The 25,609-nt window shown below is 40.0% G+C and overlaps 5 protein-coding genes and 1 non-coding gene across 7 annotated transcripts; 4 read left to right on the forward strand and 2 right to left on the reverse strand.

Annotated features, from left to right (window-relative positions):
* Nucleotides 1-182: 182 nt before the first annotated feature.
* LOC140776508 (uncharacterized) lies at nucleotides 183-3,001 on the forward strand. 2 transcript variants are annotated; one of them, XM_073120238.1, is made up of 4 exons: nucleotides 183-647; nucleotides 930-1,026; nucleotides 1,901-1,960; nucleotides 2,521-2,990. In XM_073120238.1, exons 1-4 carry the CDS (start codon nucleotides 352-354, stop codon nucleotides 2,599-2,601), a joined length of 534 nt encoding a protein of 177 aa, XP_072976339.1. In that variant the 5' UTR covers nucleotides 183-351; the 3' UTR covers nucleotides 2,602-2,990. The 2 variants fall into 2 exon arrangements, with proteins under 2 accessions (XP_072976339.1, XP_072976340.1); XM_073120239.1 differs by having other exon boundaries at nucleotides 366-647; nucleotides 878-1,026; nucleotides 2,521-3,001.
* A 2,713-nt stretch (nucleotides 3,002-5,714) lies between these two features.
* On the forward strand, nucleotides 5,715-7,374 carry LOC140776507 (epsin-3). The gene is made up of 4 exons (XM_073120237.1): nucleotides 5,715-5,990; nucleotides 6,126-6,248; nucleotides 6,353-6,514; nucleotides 6,599-7,374. The coding sequence occupies exons 1-4, from the start codon at nucleotides 5,860-5,862 to the stop codon at nucleotides 7,065-7,067; spliced, it is 885 nt and encodes a 294-aa protein (XP_072976338.1). The 5' UTR covers nucleotides 5,715-5,859; the 3' UTR covers nucleotides 7,068-7,374.
* A 1,489-nt stretch (nucleotides 7,375-8,863) lies between these two features.
* LOC140775481 (probable protein phosphatase 2C 4) lies at nucleotides 8,864-12,255 on the reverse strand. Its single transcript, XM_073118816.1, has 4 exons — nucleotides 10,637-12,255; nucleotides 10,435-10,548; nucleotides 9,365-9,629; nucleotides 8,864-9,279 (listed from the first exon to the last, which is right to left on the reverse strand). Exons 1-4 carry the CDS (start codon nucleotides 12,056-12,058, stop codon nucleotides 9,149-9,151), a joined length of 1,932 nt encoding a protein of 643 aa, XP_072974917.1. The 5' UTR covers nucleotides 12,059-12,255; the 3' UTR covers nucleotides 8,864-9,148.
* A 4,824-nt stretch (nucleotides 12,256-17,079) lies between these two features.
* On the reverse strand, nucleotides 17,080-18,693 carry LOC140775483 (fasciclin-like arabinogalactan protein 4). Its single transcript, XM_073118818.1, has one exon. It carries the CDS (start codon nucleotides 18,561-18,563, stop codon nucleotides 17,322-17,324), a length of 1,242 nt encoding a protein of 413 aa, XP_072974919.1. The 5' UTR covers nucleotides 18,564-18,693; the 3' UTR covers nucleotides 17,080-17,321.
* Nucleotides 18,694-18,805: 112 nt separating this feature from the next.
* On the forward strand, nucleotides 18,806-22,352 carry LOC140775482 (probable GTP-binding protein OBGM, mitochondrial). Its single transcript, XM_073118817.1, has 7 exons — nucleotides 18,806-18,915; nucleotides 19,032-19,195; nucleotides 19,382-19,490; nucleotides 19,731-19,813; nucleotides 19,939-20,001; nucleotides 20,106-21,471; nucleotides 21,895-22,352. Exons 2-6 carry the CDS (start codon nucleotides 19,061-19,063, stop codon nucleotides 21,363-21,365), a joined length of 1,650 nt encoding a protein of 549 aa, XP_072974918.1. The 5' UTR covers nucleotides 18,806-18,915; nucleotides 19,032-19,060; the 3' UTR covers nucleotides 21,366-21,471; nucleotides 21,895-22,352.
* A 160-nt stretch (nucleotides 22,353-22,512) lies between these two features.
* Nucleotides 22,513-22,585, forward strand: TRNAK-CUU (transfer RNA lysine (anticodon CUU)). The gene has a single exon. It is a non-coding gene; the product is annotated as a tRNA-Lys (tRNA).
* The last annotated feature ends 3,024 nt before the right edge of the window (nucleotides 22,586-25,609 follow it).

A 25,609-nucleotide genomic window follows, 5' to 3' on the forward strand; every position in this document is an offset into this window, starting at 1 on the left:
GTGAGTCGAACTGTCTATTTTATCCGGCCCATTGGGCATTTGGGGTTGGGTTACGATCCAAATCAAATTTAAAGTAAGTCATATCAGAGTATCAGACGTGACGTTCCATTACTAGATATTTTTCTCAGGCTCACCTTTTACTATTTGCACCACTAAAATTTGCTATCCCTGTACGCTCATCTCACGTGATAGAAGGTGGGAGTTCCATCGCCTATTCTCACCACCGGTGAGATAAAATATGGCGGGAAATCCTCTTCCCCTATCTCTCTCTCTCTCTCCATCCGTAGTGTGGCTCTGCTTCCTTGAGAATTGAGACGTTTCGTTTAGAGAGTGAAGTGAGAAGTAGTGGCGATGGCCCCGAAGAGGAAGGCGAAGGATCCGGTGCCGCCCTCGTCGCCGAGGAGGACACGCAGCGCAACCGCTGGGAAGCGGGTGGTTCCGCCACCGTTGCCGGCTAGGGCGCCGTCTAAGAAGGTAAAAGTGGCGGTGGAGGGTGCCGATGACACGAAGGAAAAGGGCAGGCTCAAGGCCGCCTCCAATGGAGCGTCGGATGCTGCGCCGTCCGACGCCAACGCCGACGCCGCAGCCACCGTCACCATCTCTGCCGCCGACGGGGTCTCGTCCAAGTCCGTCGTCATCGAGGCATGGTAAGTATTTCTTCTTGCAGCATCATCTAGGGTTTATGGTGATGTTACGAGGTTTTGCAATTGACACAAGAATAAAGGTGGATTTTTTTTTATTTTTTTTGGGGTGCTGTTATTAGGTTTTATGGCGCTTCTTGTACATAATACCTTCAAAGTATCCTCTGATACAATGATTGCATGTTATACTCTGCCTTCAGTAATGAGAGTAATTTTGTACTTCTTTTCAATTCTAGGGATCCTTCTGCTGATTGTTTATTTGCATCTTTTATTACCTGCAATGTTTAGCAAGCAATGCAATTCATTCAAGACAAGAGCCATCAAAGTGAAAGAAGGATTGGAAAGTGCTATCCCTGGTGTTACTGTACACATCAATCCTGAGAAGGTATGTTGAATTGGGAATGTGCAGGCTTTGCTGTGAAATATCATTTAGTTGGCCTAATTTGTCTTCTTGCACCATATGCTTAAAGTTTACCTGGAAGTTAATATGTCACTTTTGGCAGTTGCTAATATCCTATAGGCTTCGAATTTAAATAAGCAAGCAGATTATGATTTCTCGCTCTGTACTTATTTCCATTCTAATTCAACATTTTAGCCACTTCAGATTTTACAAAATATCCAACTGTTGTTAATTGTTCTATTGGTGTAAGCTAGCACTGTAGTTCAGTGGTTGTCATACATATTCATGTTAGAGGTTTGATTCTCCTCTCGGAAATTAGGATTGATATTTGGTGGATTTTCCAATGGAGTGTCATATGCGTATGGTTTAGGTTTGTTGAGGTCTGTTTTATGGGAGAGTTGACTTAGTTGTCTAACTTATTTATCGGGATGGCTAGCCCTTGTATAGCCTATACCCTGGAGGTGTCTAAAGTGCAATTTTCAGTCAAATGGTATAATTACAATAAAATTATCTTCTCTATGATGTTGCGAAGTGTATAGAGTTTAGTAAACTTTTAAGTGTCCAGATTATTCAGCAGTGTCTATATGTCAGCAATGTCAAAACAATGAGATATTAGTTAATTTCTATTTGTGCAGGTCAGTGTTACAAAATGCAATTACTACACCTTTGTATGCTTATGAGCTAAGTGATGCAAGTTATGTAAGTAAATAGCTATTCAAACACCTAAAAAATGACCTTTTTTGTATAGAAATACTTTTATGAATTCATAACTTTCATGCAAAAGGAATTTATAATTATGTTCTCTCTTGTATTTATCTTTCTCCTTCGCTAACTGGTATAGATGGTTTTTCATTCTCAGCCACGGAGAGGATGCTTTGAGATACGTGAGGAAGGCGGTGAAGTTTTTATCTCACTACTGGTAATTCTCTTATGGTAAAGTAATAAAATGTTTTCTAAAATATCCCTTTCTGGTATTTTAGTACATCATCAATTTCTTACTGAACTGAACAGTCTTCGAATGGATGCCTGGCAGAAAGGATTAATTTTGCCGCATGTTAATTGGCAGCTTGTTGTTGCTATGTTTTTCTCTTGCCACTTGTCACCATCCTCCACTTCTCTTTCCATATTTTGGAGTAAGATTAGTTATAAGTGAGGTGCTGGCAAAAATGCTCCAAAGAATAAATTTGCATGTCCAGCTGCACAGATGCATTTCTAAATGCAGAGAACCAATGAGTAGCCCGAAGAGAATTTTATGTTCCATAGAGTCCTGAACGACTTCTGATTAGTCATCCATTTGTGCATATTTTGACGTCATATATTGCAACAGTATTAAAATCTCAAGTAGCTGATGTTTTACCCAGATTGCTTTTAGATTTCCAAATGTTCTGGCCAAATGTTATGAAGTTGGCCAGGCCATTACTTTATTATGAAGAGTATTTTTTCAATTTTAACATGTACTACCTGCTTCATTTCTTACAGAATATGCCACGACCATTCACACCGATGAAGAAACTCGATATGGATGAAGTCATAAATGACGTCGTGAAGAAAATTACGTAAGGTGGAGATGCCAGTCTGTACTTGGCAGAGTTTATGAGACGTTTTGGAGGTTCTCCCTTTTGAATCAACTAGCTGTTGGTGGTGCAGACAAGTTAGTGAATCCGTTATCTTTTGATATGACAAAGGCACATCCCTATTATGTTAAGATAGCTACATTTGCTTGCACAGATTTTGCCTATTTACATTAAATCCTCCAACTTTGTGCCACTCTTTAGTAATTAACTGCAAAGATTATGTCCTCTTCTGGCAATCAAAATGTTCCTCTGACTGCATCTCTCTTTAATGTTTTTTTTTTTTCATCTGATGGACAGGGGGTGTCTGTTAGTTATTGTGGTAAATTTCACTATATGTGATCTGTGGTTTATCTCACTGCTTCTGGAATACATAACTTATTTTTCACAATGTAAAGTTCCTTCGTGTTTACATTACTTCCCAAATACAATTACATTATGTGGCAGCTTGTGACCTTTCATGGAAAGTCTTTTGGACAATCTAACAGGGTACTTGCATCCCTTTATTCTCTCCATTAAGGGCTTCCATACTTCTAGAAACCAGCAGAGCTAGTGGAAAGAATAACACGAGCTAATAGTGATATAAATTGTTGCATCCATAAAGCAAAAGGGCAATGTGCCAATGTCCCCATTAATGTTTATTAATTCTTTCAGATTCTCTCCTAGTTGAACAATGTCAGAGTATCAAGATATACAATGTTGCACTTAAAAGATCAAAAGAAACATCTGACAGGAAAAAGGGAAAGCAAAGTCTTTTAAAGTAGTAACTTACCTATTCAAAAGGCTAAGATGTTAAACTTCTCCTTTTGTGAAGCTCAAGGTTTTTGACAGCTTCTATTCCTTCCTCCTCTGCTCCTTAATTTGTGATCTTTCTGCATCTTAGAAGGAACCGAAGCATCTGCTTACTTTGGACCAAAACTCTTTCAATTTAATACCCCAAAAAAGAAGAATTTACACTGAAACTAAGAAGATGAATAAACCTCTGCACAAAATAAGTATCGTTGGATTAAACAAGCACTCAATTTTCATCTTAAATCCAAGAAAAAAAAAAGGGGGAGAAAAATTAGATGTAGCAAACGAGAGTATCTATGTTAATATCACAGTATAGTACCCCAAAACTTATTTGGCTATAGCAGCCTCTCCTCTAGCCTTCTTCGACCTCAGGCCAGAACCCAACTCGGAACTGAAAAGGAACAAACTAATTTCGTCTTCCACATCAAGTCGACGGCGAACTAGAATACTTCTAGCTTTCCTCTTCATGCACAACCTCGTCGAAGGTCTTCTCGGGGCCGGCGGGCATCTTAGAGCCACCGGAATACGGCTTCCCGGGGACGTAGGCGTTTGATAACCACCATCATCACAACCATCTTTCTGCTTTGCTTCTTCTCTCTCATCCTTCTCTTCTTTAGAAAGAGGAGGAGGAGGAGGAGGAGAGGAGGAAGCCATTCCTTCTTTGCTCTTCTGTCAACTTCTGGGCTTTTGCACAAATATGGGAATTCCGATGAGACGTGGAAGAGTTTGTAGTCCGCCTCGGGAGACTTATCGAATTCTGAGACCAACCAATGGAAGAACAGCAGAAGGAAAGAGAGAGAAGTTGGAATAACTAACAAAGATATAGCAGAAGGTACGTAGAATAAGAACACGGCAAGAATAGGGAACAGCACGGCTCTCTCCTTCCCTTCTCCTCTTCTCTTCTCTTCTCTTGGTCTCTATGTTGCTGTATATATTTATATAATTATATTGAGTTTCTCCGACTAAACTTAGATCCAGACCATAATGTGATTGAGGATTCCTTTTGTGGACCTGGAAAACAAAAGAATATATAAAGTGAGCACGATAATGGAATGTTCTGATATGGAACATATAGTTATGTATCTCAACAAAAGTATCCTGTATCCCTAAACGAATGATTTCGACGAAGCACCATATAAATTAACTATCAAATAATTTACTACAACTAGTTTTCCGGGACTTTGATAAGTTTGCAACTCTAAAATGAGGGAGAGATAAAGTGTATGGTTCTCAAGTGGAGATTATTGAGATAAGGGCTGGTTGTAACTTTAGAAGGCAAAGTAGAGAGAGTAATCTTCCCACATACATATATGTATATCCACTACATCTCCACCTTGGTAGTATCACTGCAACCCATGCCTATTCCTTAATGATTCTGCCCCCATTTTAAGCCATCATTGATCATTCCTCATGTGTAGCAATCATCCCTTCACAGTTGATATCCATGCCCACATACATCTTTTGTCTCTCTAACTCTTTTCTCTTTTTAAATTTCTACTTCACAAAAGCTAAATGGTGGGTCTTTCCTTTGTTTATTTACTAAGACATAATCATAGGTCAAGTTTCTCATCTGTTAATGGGGCCATTAGGTTTTAGTTTGATATGGCTTAATTTAATCACCGAGGATTATATGGACCAACTCCATTAAGCAGGTTGGATTATGACAACCTAATGCTTTCATATGAGAAGACATTTGTTTTTCTAGGCACAATTGAGTTTCAAATCCTGTGTGCTGACGTGGGCGATGATCTTATTAGTTGCAGTAGGTAATCTTACTTGGCTTTGAAACCAATGAAGGAATGATTTCCCTTTCTACTTTTATCTTAACATTAAAAATCTATTCAGAAATATCAAACTTATCTATATATGATGATTGTTGTAAAGAAAACTAACGTCAGAATATTTCTAAAGCATTAAAAATAAAAATACTAGGGTTGAAAAAAAATACCTTCTAATCCATTTAATATAGCCAAAAGAAGAAGAAGAAGAAGAAAAGAAGTCATACGGTATCTTCTGCCAGAGTGGTTTCCAGGGTTAATGGGTTTATCCAAGAAAAATAGAGAGTTTTGCAAATAGCGAATGTAGAGTTATCCACATAGTAAGGTAATTTGGAAGTGCGGAAACACAGAAGAGACCCATAAATTATTTGTTAGTCAAACATGACATGACATCCATGCTGACAGCAGCAAACGGCTAGTATACAATTCAAAATTTCAAACACGCAAAGGGGATATCTTTGGCTTTTTGCGCCTTAGTCGCGTTGTTAAGGTCATGGCTGGTCTAATCCGTAGACTCAAACGTTGTTCGTCTGTTATTTAGCATTGGTGGAGTAGTTGCAGCAATTTGATCCTTTCCACTTCCTCTCTGCTTACGCCTTGGATGAAAAGTAGTCTCGCCTTAGAAGCGAAAAAGAAGAAAAAGTTGGCTCTTTTAATCTTCTCAATAGATCAGAGCCATGGCAATAGCAAGTAACAGTGCCATGGGTAGCGCTTTCTTCCATGAGTTTAAGAAGCAGGCTTCATTTTTCCTCAAAGAGAAGATCCGGACTGCTCGGTTGGCTCTCACCGACGTGACTCCGGCCCAACTGTAAGTCCTAATTTATATATTCGGCCTGATTTGGGCTTAATCTTCTAGTTCTTGATCTGGGTACTTCTTTTTGTTTAGAAAATTCCCATCTTTTCTTGTTCTGATGATTCCATTGGTTGGGTTTGTGGTAATTAGACTCACGGAAGAAGCAACCAATAGTAATCCATGGGGGCCGGATGCCAAGACGATGGGCTTCATATCACGGGCAGCGTTTGATATCGACGACTACTATAGAATCGTGGAGATTCTCCATAAAAGGTTGGATTTGTTTTCCTTCTTTTTTTTTTTTTCTGGAGGGTATTTTGATGTGGGTCATGCTTTAGTTGTTGTCATTTCGTTGATCATTATGTTGGTGCGAGTAGGTTCTCCAAGTATGGTAGACACCAATGGAGAGAGCCTTACAAGGCTTTGATACTTCTGGAGCATCTTCTAACTCATGGACCAGAGAGCATTGCACAAGAGTTTAGGAGCGACAGAGAAGTAATTCAAGAAATGGGTACACTCCAATTCATTGACGATAAGGGGTAACGCCTATCAATTTGATTTGATGTTGTTTTATTGATAGGATTACGATCTTAAATTATTGAGGTATTGTTTTCCATTGGCAGGTTTGACTGGGGCTCCACTGTGAGAAAGAAATCTGAGAGGGTTCTGATGCTGCTGGAGAAAGGCCCACTTCTCAAGGAAGAGCGCAACCGGGCTCGAAAAATTTCTCTTGGAATACAAGGATTTGGCAGTTTCAGTCTGAATTGGTCATCCGACAATGGGGATCGCATTGATCTGGATTCCGATTGCTATGCAAGAAGCAACTCAAACTGTGAGGATTACAGTGGCCAGGGAGAAGCAGTCTTGTATGATCAGAAGGAGAATCTGAACTCTAATGTGCATACTAACAAAAGATTGGCAATTCAGGAAGACAGAAGCATTTTTCCTTCTAATGGTGTTTCAATAGAAGAATCAAAAGCACTTCTGCCTCACGAGGAAGGAAAGAAGATTGAATTGCACAAAGTAGATCATCCGTTCAAAAAATTTGAACACCATAACAGGGAAACACTGCTACTCCTAAGTCAGAGCTGAGTTCTTGTAGATTTAAAAGAAAGGCTTCAGAAGATCAAAGGAGTACCGTCGTGATGTGTGCAAGTAGACGTCGTGTCTGCCGTGTTACTTATCGAGAGGTTGAGGAAATTTGTTTTGTTGATGATGGAGAATTCTAAGTTTAAGTTATGTATAAAGGAGTGGATATTTAATGTATCAAAAAAAGAATGTAAGCATGAACTCCAGATGGTGCTATCCTGCTGTGAATCTAACCTACATTTCGCATGTATAGATCGTAGATTCTTACTGACATAGTGACATGCCATTATATAACAAATTGACAGCCAAATGATCCATTTCTTAGTCACATAACTGCCTTGTTATCTTTAAAAAAAATGAAGAACTGTTCCAGAGGGGGGCTTTAAGGATCTGATGAACAGAAAATAGACCATTTTTAGTGTGAAGAATCTCAAATGACTAAATAATATTCATACTCTGTGAAGTACTTAAAAGTCTTGGCAATCTGAAGATAGTACATAAAAGTCTCCTGGTCTGGATATTTGAATTGCTGATTGATGTATAAGGGCATTCCTATCTAGTAGGATTTTCATGTCAATAGTAAAAGAGGTCATTTTGCAAATTGATATTGAAGCTTCCTTTCTTCCTTGTAAATTCGACAATCAAATTTTGTAGAAGTTCAGTGATGATATGGAAGAAGAGGTTCAGTATCAGCATCATATGGACTGAACCAGAAACAGGGCTGCTTCACATGTTATTTTTTCCTATAATTCATATTTTGATGTAGAACATATATAAAGATTTTCAAGTCAATTGGCACATTTCTTGAACCAATCACTTGTGAATTGCAAATGATTATCAAGATTTTTTTTTTCTTTCTTCCATTTTTTTCCATTTAAGAGAATTGCCAATCTGAAATTACTGTATGCCTTGCTTTTTGCCCTGTTTTATGAACTCAATTATGCTATGGAGTTTGTGGTATGTCATAAAGACAAATTAGGAGGACAGAATTTAATAGGTTACAGTTTTATTAGGAAGCAAGATGCATCCTAGAGATATCCAGGTCTAATCTACCTACCATAAGAAAGGTGCAATGGTTCTAGAGGTTATGAGCTAGAAGATAAGAGCATGTCATCTACTGCCATGCCTCAATATTAATGGCAGTCAACTTCAACTTTAGCTGGGAATTTATAAAGCACTGAATTCAGGATTAGATTCTGAAGATATGAGTTAATTAATTGTAGTCATTTCTTACAGATAACAATTCAATATATATATATATAGCACAGCATCGAGGGATTTAAGTATCGATGGTGAACATTTAGTTCTTCTGAAAAATGAAATTGTAAAACTGAACTAGTTTAAATCTTGATCTAGAGTTAAAAGAAACGATGATTTAGGAGAATGGTTATATTACCGAAACTTATTGGAAATCGGGTTATTCGATAACTACTACCTGTATGTTTCTGAAGATTTACAAGTCCAGAAGTACTTTTAGAAGCTATGTTTATAGCATGATTTTTAGTGATAAACACTTATGTGGCACTATCGATTAAATATTTAATGCAGTTGACTTATCTCATCAAAGGAAATATGTTAATCCAGTGATAAGGAAATCTACCAAACTTATCATTAGTAAGACCAACTATCATCCTATGGTTAGTTTAATTCCCCGTTCTTCCTCTGAATCTGAAACTAGAAACAATACATGCACAAAACTTATGTGCTTGGCTGATGGAAAAAGAAGTCGGACATAGTAGAATTCTCATATTCAATAAAAAGAATCTGGAACAAAAATTTGGATAACATGGTAAAAGAAGGGAACAAATGGATCGCTCTTTTAGATTCAATTGAATAATGTATCTGTTGAACATAACCATTTATGGAAGATTACATTATCTTTCAATAGCTTGAATCAGATAGTGTAACCATACCAGCGATAAGGCATTGGAGTATCTAATTTCAGCTTGCTGCACCTTTCTGTTCTTTTAGCAGATCCAATGGCTAGATGAGTGCCGTCTACCCAGAGCTTATTGTTATAGACAAAGACAACTGGGGAAAGGAAGAAAAGCCGAGAACTTTTCCATGAATCTCTATACTCCTCCCTAATCTGTATAAATATCTACCTGAGATCTCCATATTCTTCCCTCTAGAGAAATGACAATGATGGAAACATCATCATGATACCGCCGGCGATCACCTTGTGGTATCTCAAGCAATTCATGAAAGTCCATGCCTGCATAGAAAATGTTAAAGTCAAATGACTAATAAGGACCTTAAATCACGCAATTCTGGTATATGTTTTCCAACTACAAAAATACCTGCTTTTTCTGCTGCACGAAAGAGGACTTCTTCAACAAGGTGTTGGGCGGGATCTCCTTCAGGGTTTGTCGTGATGAACATCTCAACTTGAGCGACGGCCTCTTCATTGGTGAAATATTGGTAAAGCCCATCAGATGATAGTATCAAAAATCTATCCTTTGGGCCAAGTTTATGGTGATAAAGAGATGGATTGCATGTGATATATGGAGAAGTCCCCACGTAATCAATTCTGAACATCTCCAGAAGTGCATTGTTCCATTTAGGCTGCAGAACAAAGAACAGCAGTAAACAAATAGTCCACAAAATGTAGTACTAGAAAATTGTAATGTCCGACATCATGTCAATATCTACATTGATGTGCTGAAATTAACCAACTCTATCAGACAAATATTAATTACTGATTAAATATTATGCTTCTCGATCAGATAGACAAATATATGTCCGAAAGATGATTCAGACTTGCATTCTGAAATCCCAGCAGGGATATGACTTTCTTTGAAGTCACTCGAGGAGATTTTAGATTCACACAATCAATACAAATTTTCATTCCTTTCCTAATTTCTTGAATAGTAGGCTCAGATAGCAGATTCTTATCTCAAGTATCAGCTTTTCCTTAAACAGTCAATGTAATGACATCACTGCTAAATTTTGGCACATCCATAGTTGACCACAGTGGAGTTCCTTATTAGAAGTAACTTTGAATCAGTCATCTTTCTCAATTATAGTGGTCAGCATCAAGCATCTGCTCTAGTGAAAACATAATCTAAAACAAGGTTATCACATTTTGACCAAGAAAATTGGTTAGATCTGATCTGTAAGGAAAAGAATAAAAGGAAAGATGTTCCGGTCCGATCTCTCCTTTGTCATTTTAGCTACTCAAGTCAGAATTAATCTCCCTCCCTCCCAAGCAGGACATCATGCATTTGAATGATCCTTTTAATCCATAAAAGGAGGAAGAATTGAAGGAAATCAAGTGGCATACACAAAGTCAAGTAACAAATCAGGAACATGTGAAAGCAAGAGAGCCTACAATGCTTAACATTCTCCATTGTTAGAGATTCTAGTGTACCTGCTTTAGAAAACCAGCCCCAAAGGCCCTTGTGACCTTCAGCGAGCCCTTAACTCGATCGTTGGCGATAGCCGCAGCATCATCAGGGTGCTTATTTTTTATTCTTCGCACTTCCTGAATCACGAAAAAGAAACATATCATTGTTTTAGAATGACCAATTTAGAAGAATCAAGTCAAATGTAATTAGAGGCAAACCTATTACCTCTTCAACACAAGTAGTGTGATCCAAGGTAAGCTGAAGGGCTGCTAAACTGGGCAGTCCTTCGAATCCATACCCTCCTAGATCATTGAAAGATTCTTCGTTAATCCGTTCTAGATCCTGCTTTGCCTTCGCAAAGGAATTCCTCGAATCAGGCTCTGCGTTTGTTGCCAAAACTGCGCGACTATCACCGACGTTCATGAAATAAACATCATCTCCTTTCATCAGCATGACCAGGACGCACGAACCCATGAGCGCGAGCTCGGGATTCTCCGACACCATCTTATCAGCGATGCCCAAGTAGGCCTCCTCTGTCTTTTTGAGAGCCATGGCCAGAGCTTTAAGCACTTCTAGATGACTAATTGCATCTTTCGAGATCGATCTACTCAGGTTATCATTTAATCTCCGATCAAGATCGGACCTTTCTTTATCCCTCTCGCACTTCCACTTCCTCTGGTTCTCCTCCCACTTCTTGCCGCCTTTCCCCCTCCTCGTCCTCCTTCTCTGTATCCAATTCGTCGCGACGGAGGGATTGGAATCCTCGTCCGATGGCTCGCGAAAGACGTCGTCTTTGTCTTCCCAGAGCAAGCCTTTTAATTGGCTGTGGACGGCGGAGTAGAGATTGGTGAGGAGGTAATCGGTGGCGTCGGGGCCGTTGAAGCCGTCGTAGATCCCCACGAAGACCCAGCCATGTTCGTCCGACACGACCACGTGAACGCGGTCCTCACCGGCCTTCCCCTGCGCCCACTGGAGATTCCCGTCTTGAGTATCGATAAAGGTCGCATCTTGGAACTCCTTTTTCGAGGGGAATTTGGATTCTTTGGGGATCGTGGCGGAGATCGCTTTGGAGAGTCGGCGGAGGAGTAGGTGGCCGCCGTGGGAGAAGCTGCGGCGGAGGCGGGCGGAGGAGGAAGGGGAGGAAGGTTTCTCGAGTGGGCCGGAGAAGAGGGGGGCGGCGCGGGGATCGAGTGGGCCCGACATGAATCCACGCTCGATTGGGCCCGACATGAACCCGCGCTCGATTGGGCCGGAAGAGAAGCCGGAGAGGGGGCCGGAGGCGAAGCGTGGAACGGGTTGGAGAGGGACAGAGGCGAAGGAATCGGAGCTCTCGAAGGCGGCGGCGGCGGCGGAAGAGCACGAAGAGGAGTCGGTGAGGAGGAGGGAGGTGGAGAGGAGAGTAGATGGGTTCGCGCTCAGGGCCGCGCCTGAGATGGAGGAGAAGGTAGTGGTGGTCGCCTCCTCGGCATGGTGGTGGACCTTGGAGGACACGTGGCTGCACGTGGAGTCTGGTCGGACGTAACAGAAGGAGTGGCCGAGGCCCTCGTCGTAAGTATCCAACGGTAGCGCAGGAGCCACGTGGCGGCGGCGGATGGTTCCGCCGCCGCAAGTGAAACAGTGAGTGAGCTTGGTGTAGCCGTTGCCCATGGCTGGGAGGGGGAGAGAGAGAGAGAGAGAGAGAGAGAGAGAGAGAGAGAGAGAGGGAGAGAGAGAGAGGAGTTTGAGGACTAGAGTGGAAAAAGCATGGGATAGAAATGGGGGAGGTGCTCGTTTGGGTAAAGTGGGAAATGAGGTCGAGGATAGAGTGGAGAAGAAGGGAGGAGCGTTGACTTATTGGAGTGGGGAATGCAGTTGAAATATTGGAATTTGGAAATTTCCCAGCCTAGGGGTTGACCCGTGAGGTGGTCTCAGCCAACCCCGTTCAGATAACAATAACTTTAGAGAGAGGAGAGAGAGAGAGAGAGAAGTAGAGAAAAAAACAATAGAAAAAAAAAGTAAAGGTTCTTTTTGTAAATAACACCCTACCATTCAACTTTTAGTCAAAAACTACAAACGCCATAGGCTATAGCATTTATAATTGAGGGGGTTTCCTGCAATAAGTGTGATATTCAGGTTGTTACATAAAAGCCCCTAAAAAACAAGAGAATTAGATGCAATAGAGAGGGGTAGTATGAGTAGGAGACGCAGCAATGTGGGGGGAAAGTCAAACGAGGAAGGCATCGTAATGCGCGTCGTCGGAGTGGTTGGATCGCAGCCGATGACACGTGGCGAAAGGCAGTAGCGCCGTGAGTGGCCTTCTAACCTACTCCGCGTCGGATGCCACGAGATCGGCTGAGTCGCTCCCGAACATGCAACACGACCTTACGGTCGGAGGTCAACAATACTTCGACACGTGTAAACCATGGCAAGCATGCTTAGAAAATGCATTAATTCCTTATTTGTATGCATGCAAATAATAGTCCTATTACATATTATGATTTGGTAGACTATTAATACTTCAGACAAAATAGACTCTCTTTCTTTCTTATATTTAGATTAAAATAATTAGGTAAACCTTGTAGGCAACAATAAGCTATAATTTACTAAGAAATTGAGCCCATAATTAGGACTTAATAAATAAAATGTAGGTTTTAGTTGGGGAGGAAAGTGAGGGATTCTTTTAATCAGTACAGTTTGTTGGTATGTGAGAAATAAATGAATGCTTAATTAAAAGAGAGGTGGGTATTATCACTTATGGCTCCCATCTCAATACACACAAATATATAATATAATATATTTTATTTTATTTTTTTGATGAAATTTAAATAGGCTATGAATTGCCCAAGGGGATGTGTGGGTTTTTGGGGGGGGGGGGGGGGGGGGGGTGACGTCACCCGCCATGGATCTTATTAGGCTCATTACACTTGCCAGCTCAGACCAATAACAACTCCTTTGGAAGCTTTTGGCCCATGGGCCCCCCTCCTTGAGGTCAACCTTTTGCCTTTGACTTCTACATCCTCTCAATTTTCTTTTTCTACATGGACTTTTTTTTTTTGAGAAATTTGGATTAATAAAGTCTTGTAGGTCACTATCTTTTGCTTTCTTTTAAACTAGAGATGGACTTTTTTTTTTGGTGACTATTTTGAAGTTTGAATTTAAAGTTGATCCAGGAAATTTTGATGCAAGGTTAAATACAATTTAGGATTTGATTACAATTAAATCTCTTAAATTATTATTCTGACTCGAATGCTATTTTTGTTAGATTTTTGTTACATTTTTCATTCATAAATTATCACGCATAAGTCACATTAATAATTTACTAAAATTTTTTTTACTTTTTTTTATGGGGTTAGAAAGTTAAAATATTTTTAACAGTTCAAAGAGTACGCGGAGAAAGTTGATAATTCAGGAAGTGTAAGATATATTTAATTATTTGATAATATATTTTTTAAAAATAGCTAACTAAGATGTCATTTAGAAGCAGATAGGCATTAAATTTAATTTGTTTTAAGACCTTAATCTTCGCTTCTACTACTGTAATCCCGCTAAATCTTACCTAAAACTAGTATTAATTTAGTATTTGCCTACATCATTTTAAGGTGGAGTAGGTTGTTCACATTTTATAATTCATAATGCTAAGTCTACTCCTCTTTTGATCAAATATAATTAGTCATTGCACATGTACCAAGAACAACAATTCAACCACAATAATATAAATAAATGAGCGACATTTCCTTATTAACTAGTAGACTTGTGACAAATTATTTATCATTTCTTTTCCAGCGCAGCCACCAAACACCTAATCATAGAGATTAGGATGATAATTATATTTATTAATCTCTTCTTCTTCTTCTTCTTTTTCCTCCAACCCAAATTGTATTGCATGCAGTCAATGTCATGAGTGATATAATGATATGTCTAACTTCAATTACTTATAGCATGAAAACTTGAGAAAGTTGACATAAACTAATAAATGTGAAGGTCAGCAATGCGATCTTTGGTAAGAGATTCTGACCTTCTGGAATCGTGGGATGTTTCTAGGGATTTGAATCAACAATTATTTGGGTGATAATTTAATGACTTAAAAGATTTTGTTCCAAGTCAAAAGATACCACTAAATTTTATTTTAATACTAGGTTGGATGATGCTATGTATTTGAATATTAGATTTGAGTGCATAGCATATCAACTGTATATATATCTAGGGTTTTAGACTCCATTCACTAGTTATGATTTGTGATAAAATTAGAGACTAATTAGAACACAATGAGATTAATTATAATAAAGAATAAGAATTCCAACGGCCACCGATCGTTGATTTGCATGGTCGAATGGGTGAACATGGATCAGTGGGTGGAGGCATGCATGATGGCACCTCACAACTATTAAGATGAGTGGAGGTTGGTCATATCCCACATCATCATTAGAAGCTTCAAAATTATCACTAATATCGTTTACTAACTTTACTAATTAATTAAGGGTCAGTGATCAAGTTCTATCATTTCATAACCTAAATTTCAATTTAAATTCTCCATATAGACGATATAATTTAATGTTTATTAATTTTGTCTTCAGATAAGATTTAAATTTGTTAATCACACTGTGGAAGATTAGCTGGATGCATGGCCCTAGTTGATAATTTTCTTTTGCGAGCTAACGCTTTCCCAGTAGTGGTGCTATTTGACTAATAAATGCAAGGCTAGCACATCTGCATTTGATGTATATATATATATATATATATATATATATATATATATATATATATATAACAAGTTCACATGCTTTGGATTAAAGTGAAGATATAATAAACAAAAAAGAAAGCCATCAACTCCAAGAAGTTTCCAAAGTCTTTTACCTAGCAAAATTGAAATATGAAACCCTATCTATCTGTCCATTCACCTTATCCTCCTAAAGTCTTCGTCCAAAAAACGATTTATATAACTCATATGAAACCAACCAGTTTTTTCATTCCGTGTGTTCTTTGACTTGGAAATATTCTATGTTTATTAATTAACATAGTTAACTTTCCTTCTTTCTTTCTTTCTTTCTTTGTTTCATATGTTGTTGATGATAAAAGGAATAACTATGGATGATCAATAGACTAAGTCGTGTTGGGAATTAGCATAAGGAATGTGAATCATATGATCATCTGATTTGTTTGACATCAGAGCCGTTGACAATGGACGTAACCACACGTGTCCAACGCCCCGAGAACAAGAGTTCCAATAGGGCAATCTCTTTGGACTTGAGACTAGAAAGTCGATGTTAACCTCATGGTCCAATATGCAGCACTAGATATTGGCAATGTGACCATTTCTTTTTTCTTTTTCTTTTTATTTATCATATCACCGTCTAGATTTTAGACTTTTGGTCGTAATCATCATGAAACTTTTATGACAGAATGCGGTACCTCGTTATTATATAAGTATTTTTGAATTCAAATTCCGATATTAGTTTAATTGAAACTGTACCGTTAATTCTTATTTATTTCTAAAATACCTCAAATATTATATCACCCACCCATTTGATCTCAAGTCCTTCTACTTCTCTCTTATTTTTAGAAACAAACTGAGAGACAAACACCTATTTTAATCTCAATCTTGCAAAATGGTTCCTTCTTCACCTCCTACTTTAGTATATATAATAGCAACTAGTTTCTCTTCTTTTTTAATGTGTGTGTGTGTGTGTGTGAATTAAGTAAAAGAGAGGAAAAGGAGACCACTAGTTTGTTTCCCATGGTGCTTGACTGAGATCAAAATATCCACTGCATCTGCATGAGATGGCAAGTTGGGTTGAGTTTGTCTACTAGTGTCCATGTCTCAAAACTGACCTGACTCAACTGAAGCCATTGCAAGGCATCATTGGCCCAGTCGGCTCTGGTGGGAATCTAGTGAGGGATATGCTGGCCAATCAGCAAGCAGAGCTCAATGCGGCTGACCACATTATGTCATGTCCTCCACTCTCCTTCTGTTCTCATCTCCTCCACTTCACCCTGTCCTCATTCACTGCTACTAATGGACCACACTGTTCCTCAACCTTTTTTGGGCAGTTTAAAAGAGTGGAAGATGATTATTAATAGTTGATCTCTTTCTCACAATCTATTGGGCTTTCTGGCACACCCCCCCAAAAAAAAAGAAAAAAGAAAAAATAAAAAATAAAAAGAAAAAGCATTAGAAGAAGTAAGACCGTCTAAGAGCAAAGAACAAGGCGGCCCATGAAAAAGTATTTTATTAATATTTAGAGTTAATAATTGGTTTCGAGTTTTAATTCCTGTTTAATAATTGGAAGCCCAAAGAGGTTTTAATTTGGGAGAAGAATGTATAAAAGATAAGTGGCCCATTCTTCCCACTGTAGACCATTATGTCAACGGCAAAAGGGAACGGAACGGATCGAGTCGAACGTGCGATGGACAGGTGTTGTATTACCACTGTTCTCCTCATGCCAGCTCAGACCCCACTCCTCTCGTCCGATCCCGTCACCGCCTCCCGGCGAAAACGAAGCTTATTCGACTACTTCCGTGTCTCCGGTGAGGGGGAGGAGGGAAGCGAGAGAGCTTTCGAAGTCGACCTTGTTCTCGATCTAAAATTTGACGATCGGCATGCAAAGATGGGATTTTTATTGAGTTCTCCAGCTCCTTTTTGCAGTGGAAGTAAAAGATGGATGGGTAATGGGGAACGAGAAGGAAATATTGGAAGCTGTAGTGAAGCATACATTCTACCAGTAAATGAATTCCTCCAAATTATTCCAACATGACCCAATTCAGTTCTCGCCATTAATCCCCAGGATTCTACAAAAAGATTGCTGCTTTGCAGCCTAAAGATCCATTTCTCGTATACAATTTCTACCGAAATCCAGAAGAGATATATGAAGAAGAAAGAAAGAAAAAAAAAAAACAAAATTTTGAGGAAGGAGGAGGAAAAGGAACTCGAATCTCATACCAGTAATACCCAAAACAACGCTATACAAGACATCGCAACTCGATCGCCACGCCTCCATGCAGCTCCTGATCTAATATCCTCCCTAATCCCCGGCGGCGATGATACCCTGGTCTTCGGTGTCGTCTCCGGCGCGAAACCGCCCACCTCCTCTAACGGCGGCGGCGCCGCTGCATTCTCCTCATCCCTTCCAAACATCTCCCTGGGCAGTAACACTCTCGACACGGCGAACACCGCCACGGGGCTCTGGTCGAACACCGTCCTCGTAATCGCCGCCTGCACTACCCCCGTATCGATCGCCACCGTCCCGTTCACCCTCGTTATGTTCAACGTAAACCGGCCGGCCTGAGTCTCCTCTGTCGCCAAGGTGGGCTGAACTGGGTTCACTATCGATTCGAGCGACCCAAGCGGGTAATACGAGTGAAGCACGTGGAATCGCAGCACCGTCGCTTTCCTCTCCGCCGGCAGCGACTGAAGCCGATCGGTCACCGGGAGCCCGGCGAATGCCTCATCGGTGGGCACGAACACGGTCACCCCTGCCCCCTTCTCGTCCCCCTCGAACTCCTCCGCCACGCCCGAAGCCTCCATCATCGTCGCCGCCACGTTAAACCCACGCGCCTCGACCAGCACCCGCGTCACGTTCACCACGGGAGCCGGCCGGCTCTCCGACGCAGCGAGATCGAAGCCGTACGGGGTCAAGAGGCCATCCACGGCGAATACGGAGATGTTGTACGGTGAGGCGGTGACCGGGCCCAAGATGGTGACTCTCGAAGCGGAGAAGGGTAAGGGGGAGCAGGCGACGGCGGTGGTGGAGTTCCAGAGGGTGAGGTTGACGGCGCCAGAGTCGGAGGCGGCGCGGCCGGTTGTCTGGAAAAGGGTTGTGACGAGCTTTCCTGAGAAGGGTAGGCGGCGGAGGTCGGCGGCGGAGATGTACTCCAGCAGGACGTGGTAGCGGAGGACGTCGGCGATGGAGCCGGCGTGGGCGAGCTCAGAGTGAAGGAGGTAGGAGTTGGGGACGACAAGAAGGGTAAGAGAGGAGCGAGCTGTGAGCTCACCGTCGACGGAGGTGGTAGTCAATAGGTGGTTGAAGCCGGAGAGGTCCGGGTAGGAGGCGAGGAGGGCGGTGACATTAACCGCTACGGAGGAGGCGGGCAAGAGGAGGAAAAGGAAAAGGAAAGCAGGGGTAGAATGGGAAACGAGATAAAAATGCGGGTGGTGGAAGGGGGGAAATGTAGCCATGATTTTTTCTTTTTCTTTTCCTCTCCCTCCACTTCTGAGCTAGTGGAGTGTGGGAGAGAGAGTGAGGAAAAGGGAGACGAGGAGATCGGTGAAGAGGATTATACTTACTTTTTTAATTTCTTAATAAGTTCGTGCGATGAGATCTGATAACCGGGTGTGCTTTTATTTATCCTGTCTCCTCCTCGGTGTACCGTGTACTTCCTGACGGCTCTGACACATGGCCTACTTGAGGAGGCGTTGCTTCTTGCTTCCAATGACAGGTGGTGACCATAAGCTGAGCGTGAGGCGTCCGCATAGAGAGAGATTCAACGGGAAAGGAACAGGCAACAGTCTGAATGGCCAATTGATGATCGTAACGTGGCGAACTCAAAGAGCTAGTTAAACGGGCTAATGGGCCCTAATTGGGCCTTGCTCGCATATCTTCTTGGTCCTCATAGTGAGAGAAAACCCTTTCGATTTTTGTCGCAGGCTCGAAGCAATAGGTCGGAAAGACAAGGATGTGGTGGCGCGGTGTAGTCCTCCGCCGTGGTCAAGTACTGCCGTGGTCCTTTTCTCGTAGCTCTCCTTGGTTCGCTTCTTCCCTTTCTTACTCTCATGAATCCGCCAAGAAAGGAAAGGTGGCTCCTTTACAGGTATCTGCTTCTCTATACCGCAATGATCCCTTCTTTTGTTGGTTTCCGATGTCTAAATAATTAGAGGAACTTCCTCTGTGATTGTTGACGCCTACTCTGTGTACAGATTAGTTTTAGGTTCTTCGTTGTGGGTTAGAAATTTTGTGTGGTATTAATGGTTGTGAGGTTTTGTTTTCTGTTTGGTAGGAGAGGAAGATGGTGGATAGGTTCAGGTTAAGGGCGAAGGGCGGCGAAGGTGGAAATGGCTGCTGCAGCGTTCGGCGCAGCAGAAGGGATCGGCATGGCAGACCTGATGGTGGGAGATGAGTTCTCGGTTTTATTTTTTCATTAATTCTTTTGCCTTCATAGTATTCCTTTGAAGAAATTGGAATGCCTTGATCGATTTATGACCTCATATATATTGGAACTCCCTAATGCAAGTGGACGTTATGATTTCTTAGTTACCTTCGCTCTCTTGTACCTCTGGTTTTCAATTGTGAGGTTTAGTTATTTATAGGTTTTAATGGAGGACATGGTTTACTTTTGACAATTGTAGGTGGCAATGGTGGAAAAGGTGGTGATGTTATTCTCGAATGCTCAACTTCTGTTTGGGATTTCAGTAATTTGCAGCACCACTTGGTATGTCTATTGCTTCTATTCTACATGCTCTCTTTGTTATGGCTCTTATATCTCGTGAATTATGGGAGACATTGCAGCATGTGTTATTTCTTTTGTTGTTTTATACATGCTGTTCCTTTTATCAGAATGCAAAACGTGGAGGGCATGGAGTTTCAAAGAATCAGATAGGCACTCGAGGATCTGACAAGGTTACCATTTAAAGGAATGCTGATGTTCCTTCCAACATTTTTCAATGTCTTTTCGGTTTTCTCTTTTTGTAAATTAGCGGCCTGAGAATATTTAGATCTGACAGGTTGCGCAAGTACCAGTTGGCACTGTGATTCATCTTGTCAGCGGTGAAGTTCCTTCTTTTGTGCAAAATACTACTATCAGATCATTAGATCCCTGGGAGATTCCAAGTGATGTTGAAGATTGTCCAGTAAAATTGGTTCAGAACAAAGAGAGAACCATTTCAGGCTCCATGGTGAAGGAAGATTTTAATGCTTCAACACCGTATACTAAAGATAATTGTGCAAAATCACCTGGTCCTCATTTCACTGATTTGCGGCCCACTGATGCTATTAAAAAAGAGGTAAAAGAATATATGGAGCATGCTGGTTCTCACTACGAAACACCTTCTGTAAAGATTGCAGATGAGACTGATGATGATGTACATCAAATGAAACTCGAAGAGGAAGATGGCTATGATTTTGAGGATGTGGAGGAGGATGAGCATTTTGAGGAGGGGGAGGAGGTGGAAGAGGAGGAGGTGCAATATTCTGTTGCTGAATTGACAGAACCGGGCCAACGTATTATAGTTGCTCGAGGAGGGGAGGGTGGTCTTGGTAATGCTTCCCACACAAAAGATTTCAAGTCCCGTAAAACCTTTAAGCATGAGCTTGGTGCTTCCAATTTGGAATATGCAGATGACGACAGTATGCTTTCACCGAATATTGGGCAACCTGGATCTGAAAGTGTGCTTATCTTAGAATTAAAGAGCATTGCAGATGTGGGCCTTGTTGGGATGCCTAATGCTGGTAAAAGCACCTTGCTAGGTGTTCTTTCAAAGGCTCAGCCAGTTGTGGGTAACTATGCTTTTACCACTCTAAGACCTAATATTGGAAATATGAATTATGAGGACTTCTTCTCTGTGAAAGTGGCTGACATCCCCGGGCTAATAAAAGGAGCACATGCGAATCGAGGTTTAGGGCATGCTTTCTTGAGGCATATAGAGCGTACAAGGGTTCTGGCTTATGTAGTTGATTTAGCAGCAACGCTAAATGGTAAAAAAGGTATTCCACCATGGGAGCAGCTCAGAGATTTAATTTTGGAGCTGGAATATCACCAGGAAGGATTGTCAAATCGGCCATCTTTGGTAGTGGCCAATAAAATTGACGAAGATGGCGCACAGTATATGTATGAAGAATTAAAGAGAAGGGTCCAAGATGTTCTGATATTTCCTGTATGTGCTGTATTAGGAGAGGGAGTACCAGAACTTAAAGTTGGTCTTAGAACCCTGGTAGATGGAAATGAATCACGGAGAGTTGATCTCAATAAAGTTATCATTGATTAATTATATCCTTTGGAATTAATACTTCCCAAGGCTACACTGGCTGATACAATTCAATGTCTTCAAAGAGAAAGACCTTCCTGATTTCCTATGAAGTTGATTTACACCAGTAAGTTAATTGCAATGAATCTTGTGTTGCAATAATTTTCCCTCATCTTCTTTGACCAAAATGTAGCCAATTGATATGGTAGATGATAACAAGGAAGGGATTTACTTTTTGCCACTTCTTAATGGCAAACTTATGTTACAATCTAGTCAAATATAAGATACTTGAGACAAGTTTGCTGTTGGTAACAGCAAAAAGCACTAGCTAAGTTACAGGTTGATATTCTCCAATTTGGTTACCAATTCAGTAGTTGTTCTGCCCGTGTACTGTAAGAGACATTGATTTATTATTCAAATACAAACTCTGTTCTGCGAAGTTTGTTTGCATTAACAAACTGATGTTTGGATCACATAAATTATATGTTTAGACTCTAATACTCTATGCCATGCTTTTATAACTTCACTGTGCATCGACTTAATGTTTCAGGCTTTCAGCATTGCAGTCTATGGGAGTATAAGAGCACAATTGAGATGCACTAGGTGGCTCGCCAAGAGATACAAACTGAGGACTGGAAAAGGCAAGGTGGCTCGTCAAGAGATACAAACTGAAGACTGAAAAAGGCAGGAGTCGAAATTTAGTATCTTTTTTCATTCCAAGATCAAGTCCAAGGATATTGTGAAAGATGCACATAGGAAAGCATGCAATGGATGGAAGAAAGACATAATGTCATCTGAATAATGTTGATTCATCGAATGGTGCTCATGATAGCCCCTACTTCATAAAGTTTTTTTTAAGGTCCAGGAGATAAAGTTTACATTATTGATATCATGTTATTGGTGTGTGCAATTAATAGCTTTTGTTGTTTGGCATGTTTGAGAAAAGAAGATGCTTATCTCAGTTAGACTAATTTGAAGTGTCATATAATATTTCCTTCATTTAACAGAAGCCCCTACTTCATAAAGTTTCTTTTTTTAGAGTCTAGGAGATAAAGTTTACATTATTGATATCCTGTTATTGGTGTGTGCAATTAATAGACTTTGTTACAAAGAAAAGAAGTCTCAACTAGACTCTATTTTTAAATAATATTTCGTTCATTTAGCAGAAGCCCGTCTAGCTCAGTCGGTAGAGCGCAAGGCTCTTAACCTTGTGGTCGTGGGTTCGAGCCCCACGGTGGGCGAATCCGCTTCGATATTTTTTTTATTTTATCCATAGCTGCTTCTAGGCTGGGCCTAATATTTTGGGGCTGAGCGAGCCTTTAATACGGATTTTATTTATTGCAATAACCGTCCTTTTATATCACTGGAATGCTTGACAAAAAGGCATTATCCCAATGAAACAAATTTAACGAGACTTCAAAGATTCTATCCTTCTTAATTCAACCCACAATATAAATAAAAATAAAAATAAAAATAAAAATAATTCAGGGGTTTCTCTGCAAAAATTGGAGACGTGACATAGGTAATCTCAACTAACTTTATAATGTATTATTCTGTCCTATTCTTAAGCAACATAATTAATTAAAAGACGATAAGTACGAGATTGGCATATTAATTTCATTTAACTGGTAAACGATAATATTGTTAATTAGCCTTATTTGCTAAAAAGAAGTCGGCAAGCCCGAGGGTGTTTTAGAATGGCTGTACGATGCTGACACGTGGATGGTGGATGGCGTGTAACACTCTCTCTCTCTCTCTCTCTCTCTCTCTCTTCTCCCTATAAGTATGGCATTGGCCATGGCCATATCTCCATACGACTTTTGTTGGTGATTAACTTCTTTTCCTTCCCAAAAAAACTCTCTTTTAAGTTCTTATCATCCAGAGAAGAAGGAGAAGAAGATGTCTTGCGGAGGAAACTGTGGGTGTGGTTCAAGCTGCAACTGTGGCGGCGGGTACAAATCTCTCCAACTATACCCCTTCTTTGCTAGATTGGTTTCTTTTTTAATTTTTTATTATCATTTCTTCTTGGATCGTTTTGTTATCATTCCTCCTCCTTGTTTGCATGCATGCAGCTGCAAGAAGTACCTTGACGTTCCTGAGAAGAACACCACCTCTCAAGTCATGATCCTCGGAGTTGCACCTGAGATGGGGTTTGTTCCTAAGCTTGATTTCCTCTTTAATATAAACGAGGGGTTACTATTTAATCGAATTTTTTTTCTTCTAAAAGATCCCTATACCAAATAAACAAAGTTTTAAATGAGATATGCATAATTTTGCAGGCACTCTGAAGGAGTTGAGATGGTGGAGAAAGCTGAGGAAGGAGGGTGCAAGTGTGGATCAAGCTGCTCCTGCAACCCTTGCAGGTGCTAAAGAAGAAGAAAGCCATGGCCTTGATCAATAAAGTCGTGTGTGTATGTTTGTTTACTTATGGTGTGGGCTTCCTCTTTGTAATCTTCTGTGGAAATAAAGAGGCCATGGATACAACTGCATGTTGTGGTTGGTGATGAGTGAGTAGTTGTTTCTCATGGCTGGTGGAAAAGATTATGTCTCTGTGTTGTAGTGTTATTGGTAATGAATTAATGCATGCTTTACTATTGGTTGTGGAAATCTTTTTCTTAATTTGTGGTTTGTGTCAAGTCTCAACTCGAACACCAATAATAATTAGAAGCGATTAAAACAATGATGGCAACAATAGTTAACATGCATTAAAAAGATTATTAAGTTGTCCACGTCTCATTATTTTATGTAGAAAAGGATGTATTATTCATAGAATAATTCAAGCAAAAGCATTGACCTCCAACACTTGAGAGATGGCATCAACTTATTGTTATTTACTATAATTCGTTCCAGTTAGGATCTAAATTGTTGGTGAAAAATCTAAAGTTCTAGATTACAAACAACATGATAGTATCTATATACAGTCAGCATACAAACAAACCGACGGTTGAAATATAAGAATTTTAAAAAGTATACACGCCAAGAAAACGTACGTTTTGAGATGATATATATGGTAGGAAATCCAACCACCAACCTTACTATATACAAAGAGGTTGATTAATCTATATTAGATCTCAAAGTTAGGAGTACTAATTCGAAATAATGCACTACGATATGAATATTATAGCTAAGGTATCTTTGTCTACCTTACTTTGCTTAACATCATCTAACACATAAGAAATAAATAACATCCTAGTTTCCTGATACCGTTCTCAAGGATTATTCTATGTAGTAATGTCTAGTTGCAGATTATATTCTGGATGCTGCTATGTGTCAACTATGTCACAGAGAGAATAAACTATGGAGAATTAAATCTTTTAATATCTAATACTCATTCAGTTATGTTTTTTTACTTACATAAAAGTACACGGTTATAATAATTAAGTTACATTATTTCAAATTATAGATATAAAATTTGAGGGTGGGCCTAGTTCATGAATTCATGAAGGTGATCTGGTTTGACTAAACGAAGTATTTGATTTATTTCAAGAACTGTATCATCATCATGCATGCTTACTTTTTTTCCTTGTAATACTGACAAGAAGGCATAAGAAATATCCTGTCTTTATCTTCTATTCTTCTTCAACTTTTTTGGGGGTTTCTCTGAAAAATTCCATCATCTGGCGTGTCATCTGATGAGGTTCTATTGACCAATTCATAAACCTGTCCGATGAGTAACATAGCTAATCTCAACTAATTAGATAATGTACTATTCTATCCTACCCTGGCACAAGCAACGTAATTAAAGAAAAGATAATTAAGTACGAGATCCGTATATTAATTTCATTTAACTGGTAAACGATAATATTGTTAATTGCCCTTCTTAATAATGAAGCAACTAATGTGTATATCTTTATTAGAAAATTGAAGTCAAAGATTTCCTATACAAACTTTTTCTACACGATAATTAATAAGAGTTCATTACTCATCTCCAACATACATCACCCTAATTTTATCCAAAATAAAGAAACAGTCAGGATACCTGGCATCCTGTCATATGCTCCACGACAAGGATGTAGAAAATGCCTGCAATGGGCGCCGCAGATGATCCGCTATCAGTCTGAAAGAAACGTGGGGGATGGTACTATGGGAAAGTGACAATCCCGAGGACGTTTCTAGAATGATGCTGACAGGTGGACGGTGGATGGCGTGTAACTCCTTCTTACTCCTCCCTATAAGTATGGCATTGGCCATGGCCATATTTCCATAAGACTTTTTTGGTAATCATCTTCGTTTCCTTCACAAAAATCTATCCTTTTAAGTTCGCT

The sequence above is a fragment of the Typha angustifolia genome, chromosome 14 (assembly GCF_048772165.1).
Source record: "Typha angustifolia cultivar Huaian chromosome 14, ASM4877216v1, whole genome shotgun sequence".
Taxonomy (NCBI): domain Eukaryota; kingdom Viridiplantae; phylum Streptophyta; class Magnoliopsida; order Poales; family Typhaceae; genus Typha; species Typha angustifolia.